We start from the raw sequence: 9893 nt of genomic DNA, 5'->3' as shown, positions 1-9893 counted from the left end.
ATGAACCTGACTAAGTTACGTCCATTGATTTCAGTGGGTCTGTCCTGCGTAAAAGTTAGTTGGAATGTCACCCATAATGCCTCTGAATGTCAGCTGCTGGGAATTCACATGTGGGCTTCCTATAGGCATCTCATTAGTGTTTTTTCGAGGTTACAATTTAATTACAGTTACCTTCTGTTAACCACCAGGGTCTAGCAGTGGAGAGAGAGCAGGAGACAGGGCCGGTCCATCCATGAGGCCAGGTGAGACGGCTGCCTTGGGTGGCAGGAGCCACAAGGACAGCCGATCCAGCCTTCAAGGATCGCATCCCCTCTTGTGGTGGCAGCTGCAGCGTGCTCCTTGGAAGGCAGATCTGCCTCCTCTGCAGCCCCCCGCAGGTGTACCAGCACTATGGTGGCTGGCCTGGAGTGTCACCAGTCTCAGAACGCCTGTGCTCCAATACGATGGGTTATGGGGAGAGGTGGCAAGATGGTGCATAGGGCCAGTGCACTTGTGCATGGCAGTGGTGGGGGCTGCGGGGGAAATGCCATTGTCACCGAAAGGCAGCACTTTCCGTTTTGCCTCAGGCTGCAAAAGCTCCTGGGCCGCCCTTCGAGGGAGTGTATTAGGGGGATACTTAAAATGTGAGAAGTTGCTGGACTACAACTCCCATCATCCCTGGCCATAGGCTATGCTGGCAGGGCTGATGGGAGTTGGAGTCCAGCAGCATTTTGAGGGCCACAGTAGTAGTAGTAGTAGTAGTAGTAGTAGTAGTAGTAAATGTAAAGGGTAAAGGGACCCCTGACCATTAGGTCCAGTTGTGGCCGACTCTGGGGGTGCGGCGCTCATCTCGCTTTACTGGCCGAGGGAGCTGGTGTACAGCTTCCGGGTCATGTGGCCAGCATGACTAAGCCGCTTCTGGTGAACCAGAGCAGCACACGGAAACGGTGTTTACCTTCCTGCCAGAGTTTACCTACTTGCACTTTGACGTGCTTTCGAACTGCTAGGTTGGCAGGAGCAGGGACCGACCAACGGGAGCTCACCCCGTCATGGGGATTCAAACCGCCGACCTTCTGATTGGCAAGTCCTAGGCTCTGTGGTTTAACCCACAGCCCTAGTAATTTATTTATACCATGCTCATCTGGCTGTGTTTCCCCAGCCACTCTGGGCGGCTTCCAACAAAATAGGTTCTTCATCCCTTTCCTAAATGCTTACTGTAATTCCCTGCGGATGCATAATTCTCTCACATATGTAACCAGGGAAATGCTTCAAAGGAGATGCAGGTTTATGGCTAAATACAGGAGAGGAGGGTAAGGATCCTGCCTTAGCCTTTCTGTTACATTAAGAATATGCCCCTTGCTGACCAAGGGACTTCAAAAAATTCTTGAAAGACAAGCTGTTTACCTCCTTGTTTGTATATCCCTGTGCTCCCACACATTCTAATCCTGCTTTTTCAAGAGAAAGAGACGAACGCACAAGTAAAATTAGGTTTTATATTTTTAATTCGCTTATATTTTTAATTTGCTCGGGAGAGGTTTGAATACGAATGTCAGCAAACCATGCACTGCTTACAGTCACATATTTCACCAGACACAAAGATCCACACGCTACAATATTTTGAAGATGAAAGATCCGTATGATGTAACTTCAGAGACTGTGTATATGACATGGTTTCAGAATCTTTTTTTTATTTTTAAACAGACAATGCTCAGAGAATGAGACATGCATTGACCATTCATACACATTCAGTACTGAGGACTCTCAAATACAGGGCAAAATGCAAGGCTCCCCACATGAATGAAACTGGTTTTGGGGTCAGGAACACCATTAATGTGTTTGTAATAACTTGCATGCCAACCACTTAAATTGTAGTAGGAGCACATTTTAGAGTTTTTAGCACAGAAGGGGTAGTTTTATATAGGATATTTTTCCTATGAGCTAAAACACGAATCCACTTGGGAAATAAAATCCTGATGGGAAGAAGGTGGGTATGTCTCCTTTCCCTGTTTCTCATCAGATCCTGTATATAAAGGACTGCCGTTCCTTCAACAGTTTCACAACAGGCAGAAATTCAATAGGAGCAGCCTAGAGTAGGGTAAAGCTACACCGGTTGAATTTCTGCTTAGCTACTGAAGGCACAGAGTCACTGTCAGGAGTGGAAGTGGCCAAGTCACTGGTTAAAAAGCCGTCTTTCTCAGACAGCTTTTCCAGTTTCCTGCTGTGGCCATTTTACCCCTTTTCGTTTTCCAAAAAGTGATTTTGAGATTCAGCCACAGCCTAAAATACCTTGTAAGGAGAGTGATAGAGGGCAAATGTCAGTCATCAGTTGAAACCATCTGAGAAGGAAACCCCTCAGTAACAGTTCGATTCTATGCATGTTTTATTTCAGTAGCAAGTCCCACTGTATTCAATGGGGCTTGCTCCCCAAGTAAACATGTTTAGGAGGATAGCCTAAATGCTTTTATTTTCTTACCTATTGTTTCTGGCAATTGTTTCTAAAAGTGCTTGCATTTAAAAAGAGCTTCTACTTTAACACCGCCATCTTTTAAGTCTTAAATTACTGTTTGCCGCAGAAATTGAGTTTTCTAACTCCTCAACAGTAAATTACACATTCTGCACGGGATGGACCACTTGAGCAAATCCTTTTAAAAACTCAACATAGTAGGCCTCATCCAGAAATTAAAGCAAAAGAGGGCAATCCTTTATGCGTCTACTCAGAAGTAAGTCCCACTGAGTTGAATAAGGCTTATCCCCAGGTAAGTGGATACAGGATTGCAGAATGAGCTGCAATCCTGTATCCAATGCAAAATTAAGACAAATGGCACCAGGATAAATTACCATATTTTTTGCTCTATAAGACTCACTTTTTCCCTCCTAAAAAGTAAGGGGAAATGTGTGTGCGTCTTATGGAGTGAATGCAGGCTGTGCAGCTATCCCAGAAGCCATAACAGCAAGAGGGATTGCTGCTTTCCCTGCGCAGTGATCCCTCTTGCTGTTCTGGCTTCTGAGATTCAGAATATTTTTTTTTTCTTGTTTTCCTCCTCCAAAAACTAGGTGCGTCTTGTGGTCTGGTGTGTCTTATAGAGCGAAAAATATGGTACACTAAATACTGTATTGAATTGAAAGATCACGCCACTGACTAACTTTAAAATGAAAAGATGTCAATCTATTCGCATTGGGCTTTTTCACGGAACGGTTGGGCTTTTTATTTATGTATTTAAAACTGGACAACATGTCTCTCTCAAAATGGGGCACAATGTATCCACTTTTCATTTTTGCAAAAGTGATGCTTCAGATCGTTCATCCATTCATTCAGGTCACAATCACGTCCTGTATTTAAGTCTGCCTTGTCACTATCTACTGTACGTTTCAGTCATTTTATGGAACAAATGTACATGATATTTGCACTAAGAACGTGGGTATTTACAACTTAGTACTTGAATTTCCATTCTCTTATTGCTTCGAAGGTTTGGCTGAGCAGAAAACCGTTTCCGAAATCCTACTGGAAAAAAGATCTGCAAGTCATTGGATTTTGACAACACAACAAGGTTTCTAGGATGCATGATTCCACTACAATACAAAGGACACACAAATCAGTTACAGCGTAGAAAAGATATCCCCGAATATCAAAAGAGGCCATACACATAATTGTCTTACATTGGAACACAGCCCTTTTTTTAAAGAGAGATCTTTTTTTAAAAAAAAAAGCAAAAAAACCCTTATGTGCTATATTTGTGTTCCTAAACAAGGCTTTCCCACAGAACATTACAAAGCCCAAAAGGATTTTTCATAGCGACGGGCAGAAATTCTAAGTCCACAAGTAGACCCTTTTAAGTGCTGTCCTGTTATTCTGCATTTGTTAAACTCATAAGAGTCATGCTGTGCATCACATTTTGTTTGCTGCGTTTTGTCATACAAAGTCTGGCCTGCAAAGGTAGTTTCAGGAAACTCTCCAAAAGCTGGTAATCTCTTATCCAAATCTCTTATCCAGTTTTTACTTCCTAAAATTAGAGAACTATATCCCATGTTCATGTAAATGCATTTATAACTATAGGTCACCTACTCAAGTCATATCAGCAATGAATTATGAATGTACTGGATGTTCAAAAATTGTTTGAATACCCAAATTTGCATTATACATTCTTCTACTTGCAAAAAAGGGATTAAATAAAAATAATCCAAGGAAATTTTAACTGTTCCATCGACAGTTCACATCTTTTCTCCTCAGCTATCAAATTACATATAGCAATGATTTTTTATTGTGGGGGAGAATCCAGTTAGTTAATGGAACAACAAACACAGTGTTAGCAATTAGATGGTGGGGACAAATGCAAATGAATGGAGGAAAAGTACAAAAAGAATGTTTAAATGAAGACATCAACAATAAAGTCTCAATAGACAGAAAATTAAAGCAGAAGTCATGGGCTTAGAGCCTAAGATAAATTAAGGAAGACTGTGAAATGAAAGTTTCCTGTCTCTTCCTCCCTCTACAACTATCTTGAAATCTTCAGGAGAATCTCTGAAACAACCTGGGCTCCTGGAGGAAAGGGAGAATTGTCTGAATTTGGGTCGACCCCAACCTAGGTTTGGCCAATTCCCTGTCCCCCATCAGCCCCCTTTCCCAATTCCACGAGGCCTTTCAGAAGGCTGCAGGAGAGAGGACACAACAATGTATACTTTCCTTCCATGTACCTCTTAGTTTATCATGCCACGATCCTAAAACCATTCAATATTTATACACCCCTCACTATTAAAACCTGAGTGGCTGAATGTCTAATCTGAGACCTGAAAAATTTCCAGTGCCTTACAGCAGTGGTTTCTTGAGCAATGTTTTGGGCAATACTAGGTTTGTTGAGGTCCTCCTTTCTCCATGAGGTGATCAGTCAGGGTGGACAAACTTCTGCAAAAAAGAAGTCTAGATGCCACTCTTCACTATACAAAGATTCTCCCGCAATATTTGCCACAGGAGAGCACTGGATGAGTGTCAAGGTGTGCTCTCTGCTCTTGCAAACTCAGAATGTGTGGGCTTAGCATCCTACATGAACTGACTCTGCAACCCCAAAAAAATCCTCTGCAGCAAACAGAGAGCCCATAGCAGCTTCTGTAAAGGAGAAGCTCCATAGCTCAGTGCTAGAATACATGCCCGAGACTGTGGAAAGGCACTGTCAACCAGAATACACAATACCAGGTGAGACAAATGTTCTCAGGGCTCAATCTGCCCTCGAGCTCAGAGGAAGACAAGAGTGAAGAGGAAGCGCCTTCAGGGAAGTTATCACCCCCCACTTCCAGGTCTTCTAGGCCAGAAGATCTTGCTTTGATAGACTAATCAGACTCTGAAGACACAGCCCAACACAATTCACAGTGTCCTCTCCTTCCATAAGCAAAATCAGAAAATAACCCTTCAAGTGGAGGCAGTCAATCGGAGGACCAGACCACCCAGCCTTTGTGAGACCTTCGCATCTTTCCGAGCCAACAGCTCTCCTCTAGCCAATACTTTCTGAAGTGGGGTATGGCATGTTCTGCCTTGGTGGATGTGAACCTGTTTTGACTCTGTTCTGCCAGTAAATGCCTCTTCCATATTAGGGAAGCAGAAGAAACTTTCCACCAACTTTGCTTGGGGAGCCATTTTCCATTCAGAGGGGAGGCCATATTACCATAGGAACAATGGCCTCACACTAATAGGGAGCAATGGTCTAAAATGGCATGCAGACCAATCCAAAATCCAGTAAGAGTTGCCAACTGAATAGCAGGCAGCGGGGGACTGTCTCAGTCTGGCTTCTCGTAGTAAGCTGATTTGCAAAGGCAACATGTTTACAATGCAGCAGTAAGCGTCATCAAGATGCTGTTAAACCACAAGAACAAGGGCTAGTAAGAAGTTGACCCCACCTAAGCCAGAGCAATTGCCTTTAGTTCCAAAGGGGATACACTACATTAACCTAAGTATGTAGGAAGCACCTTTTCGCCACTGAAGAACTTACAAATTTGTCACCCGAACATTTTAATGACTTTTCAGGCAACTTAATCTGGTTTGATAAAATGTCGAAGGCATGCTTCTGTAGCCAAGTCTGCAAGGGCAACAAGAGTCATAGATGCAGAGCAGTTAATGTTTGCTTTAAGTGTGCAATCACAGCCGAACCCCAAAGCTGAGCAATCTCAAGCACAATTCTGCGTACAAGACCTAATAGTTTATAGCTCACCACGCTTTGCTCAGACATTTTTGCAAAGCTTTCTTGAATTTTGAAGCTGAAGCTTTGATCCTAAGCTCTCAAACGTGAAGCAAGTTCCATTGAAACTAGCAGAATTTATTTCTAAGTAAATATGTATAGGACCAGGTAGTATGTTTGCAATCAGTATCTCATGTCATATTATGCATTCTGAGGATACCACAAGTGTAGCAGATGATACACAAGATCTAATTTAGCCTATCTCTTGGGTTCCTAAGAGACCATAGCGACTACCTTAAAAACAAGGTTCTAGCATCTTTTTTTTCCTATTGCACTCAGCCTTATTTACATGTAAGTATGTTTATGGTTGAATCCAGAACTTCCAAATGCCAGCTTCTTTATGTAATAAACTGAATCTTAAAATAATTTATTTTATGGGATGGTCTTGTGGATGCAATGTTGTTGCTAGTTCTAAACTATACAGAACTGTTTCAGAGAAATAATGGCAGAGAGCAATTATTTCGCGATTGCGAACGGCCTTGCTCCCTCCATCCCACCTAGTTCACAGTAGACTTAATTTGCTGTAAGGTCCAAATTGGGCAAAAACTGCTTTATCACGAACCATAGAATGCCTCCTAACCATGGTTTGTTTCAATACTGGTTGAGACTCAAACCAGTGGCTGTGGTGACCACAGTTTGCTCACTGGGCAATCACATGGAGAATTATAGCTACTGCAAACCAAAATGGTGGCATGGAATATGAGGGAAAGGAGGAAGCATAAGAACTTGCAAGTCGGTTCACAACCACCAAACTGTGGTTTGGCTGTGACGTCTGAACCAAGCCACAACATCTGTCAAACAGGAAAGGGAACAGTGGCCTGCATTTTGGAACTTCAGAAGCATTAGAATAAGATGAAGAAATATGCAAAAGGATGGGTTTTTTAATGCAACAGAAGAAGATGGCAATGTTCCTTTCCAGTGATCCCCCCTCTTTAAGAAATATGAATAAAACGAACCAAAAGAGTTAATGTCAAAGGGGGAAAACAGTTAAAAGACAAAAGGTGGTGAAAAGGGTTCTGCAGCCAATGACACACAGAGCTTTGGAGTCTAAATGATGTGAACGTTTTGGGGGGGAAAGGTCCTAATACTAGGACACACGTGCTATGGTTTCAGTGCCATTTTTGCTATTTTTAAAAAAGCAATACCAGATCCTGAGGAATAACGGATGGAAGCTACATTAAGGATGGCCTGCAAAACCTCTGGCCAACCAAGCTAAATGCTGCCCATTATCAACTATGCACGGCAACCTCTCAGAGGCATACAGCCCAACGCTTTGCATGTTCACGCAGAAATCAGTCTCAATGAGCTTTACAGGTAAGTGAACATAAGACTGCAGTCTTAATAAACCTTTCATTTCAAAGCTGCCTGCCTGAGTCTGCAAACAGAGAGAGATTGTCAAGGGTCTGACAAGCCACAGGAACAAGGTTGGTTGCCTTGACTTGTTTAAGTCACGAGTTGTGCCGGCCTGTATTAGAGCAGGGATGACGGAACCTTCAGGTGATGTTGGACTCCAACTCCCATCCGCACCAATCAGAATGGCCAACAGCTAAGGATGATGGGAATTGTAGTCCAGCGCCATCTGGATGGCCAAACAATGGCCACTCCTGCATTATTGGAGTGGGAGTCAAAGGGAGATAGCAGTCCTTCAGGTTAGTTTTCTGCACGTTGTAATGTTCAATAAAAAACAACAACCCACAGGTTTTTTTTTAAAACTCAACACACACACATATATATAACAGTTTTTAAAGGAACAGTTTATACCCCGCAGCTTTAAAAAAAAAGAAAAGCTACAGAACAAAGTAAGAATAAAATAAGTTACTTATTGGGAACAAAGCTAAGGCACTAGAACTGCAGCAGATGAAGGAAGGAAACAAATCAGAACAAACAATACCCACATAACAGTTGACAAAACCTCCAAGCCATGGAATCCCTGGAAGAATGCTTTGCTAAAATAATTTATTACATTGGAGGGGTGTGCGAAAAACAAAATGTCCCTGTTTTTGCTCACATTAAAGCAGAACTGTTGCGCTGCTCTCCTACAGAATTTCCTTCCATTGCGAGAATCCTTTCAAAAGCAAAGGTGTTCCAAAACACACACACACACACACAGCGTTGATGAGACAGCTTTGGTTCATTTTGGACTTTTCTTGGAAACTTGGCTTCCCTTCTAAATTTCCAAGACATCGTTCTGTATCCTTTCTGCCTGGTGAGCAAATGAAATGATCGATCCAGGCTTCCTCTTTCCCCCCCAAAATCCGTAGGCTGCAGTTCTCCCATGTGTTTTGGGTGGACGGTTTTTTTAAAAAAAAATGTGATCATCATCACAACTTAATAAATATTGGTTCCTGGCTCTGCTTCTGTGGAGTGTCACTAAGAGGAAAGACACTAGAGATGGCTACATCCACTATACCTTGGCATAGCTCTGCGTAAAGTTTCCTAAAAAATAAAAAATGAGAAGAGACAAGTTTGAATTAGAAAAGTTGATTGAGCATAGTGTATGCACACATACTTAGGAGTACACTCCCCTGAACAAAATGGGACATACTCCTGAGTAAGTATGCACAGAATAGCACCATAAAGCAGTGACATTCTTCGGAACATCTGATTTCGTATCATTTCCTCTCTCGGCAAAGGACTACTGAAGCCCCTTTTATCTAGACCCACCCCCTTTTAAAAAAACCACTCTAAAATTGAAATTTATTTTAGTGCAATGTTCTGTCATCAGTGTGGCTAACAAAAGCAGACACAGGGGGCGGGGGATTAGAAAGAATATTGTGTAGTAGAATGGCAGATGAAGATGATGGACTTTTTGGAGCTGGCCAACCTAACTGGAAGAATCCGCGACCAGAAAGAAGAGGAGACACAAGAGGACTGGAAGAATTTTAAAGAATATTTGGCTGAATATTGTAACATAAGATAAAGAGAAATTTCTTGGAAGTAATAATTAGGCTTAGGGGTAGAATAAGAATATGTTGTTAATAAATATTAAGGATTAGAATATTAATAAAGGAGAAGAAGTTAGTAAATGAAAGAAGTTAATATTATTAGAAATATGAATTTGGAGAACTGCTAAACAGGTGATATAATGAAATTCAGTTAGAGGGGATGCAAGGAAGTCAGTTATCAATGTAATGAAGTTAGGATTTGGAAGTAAAAATTCTTTTTTATGTGTTTTTCTTTGTTTTTGTGTATTGTAATGTTTTTCTTGTTTCTTTTTTATGCCACAAATGTGAAAACCAATAATTTTTTTTGGGAAAAGAAAGAAAGAATATTGTGGGTTTGAGGGGCCAGTTTGCATTGTATCGTTGAAATGTCATGTCATGACTAACAATATTTATTTATAACTCGTCTCAACCTAAACCAAGGCTCAAAATAAATCTTCAGCGTTATGGCCGGAAGACAAACAGTCTTTCTCCTTTGATATTATGGAGCTGGGAGAAACAGGAATCTGAATCCTAGCTAAGATCCCTCACGAATACAGGCTGCTGCTACCCTAAGAAGGATATTAAACACACAGCTGGCCAAGGGTCTAGGAATGCAGGAAGACACCTGTTCTGTTTAACTGCTAGCCCAGTCATTTGTCATTTTTCATGCATGCACTAATAGTATCTGGCGTTGCTAGCAAAGAAACAGTACAAAGAAACAGCGGCGTAATGCTTTCCATGCACCAGCTGATATCTTCGGCAATTT

General features: G+C 41.8%; 1 protein-coding gene across 1 annotated transcript in view; it reads right to left on the bottom strand.

Annotated features, from left to right (window-relative positions):
- Positions 1-1463: 1463 nt before the first annotated feature.
- TTL (tubulin tyrosine ligase) overlaps positions 1464-9893 on the bottom strand; it is a 39661-nt gene continuing 31231 nt past the window's right edge. The window contains exon 7 of the mRNA XM_079968929.1: positions 1464-8639. Within this exon, the coding sequence (XP_079825055.1) occupies positions 8525-8639 (115 nt within the window). The 3' untranslated portion in view covers positions 1464-8524. The remainder of the gene's footprint in view (positions 8640-9893) is intronic.

This window comes from Podarcis cretensis, assembly GCF_951804945.1.
Source record: "Podarcis cretensis genome assembly, chromosome: 3".
NCBI lineage: Eukaryota > Metazoa > Chordata > Lepidosauria > Squamata > Lacertidae > Podarcis > Podarcis cretensis.
This window is presented reverse-complemented; position numbering and strand designations above follow the sequence as displayed.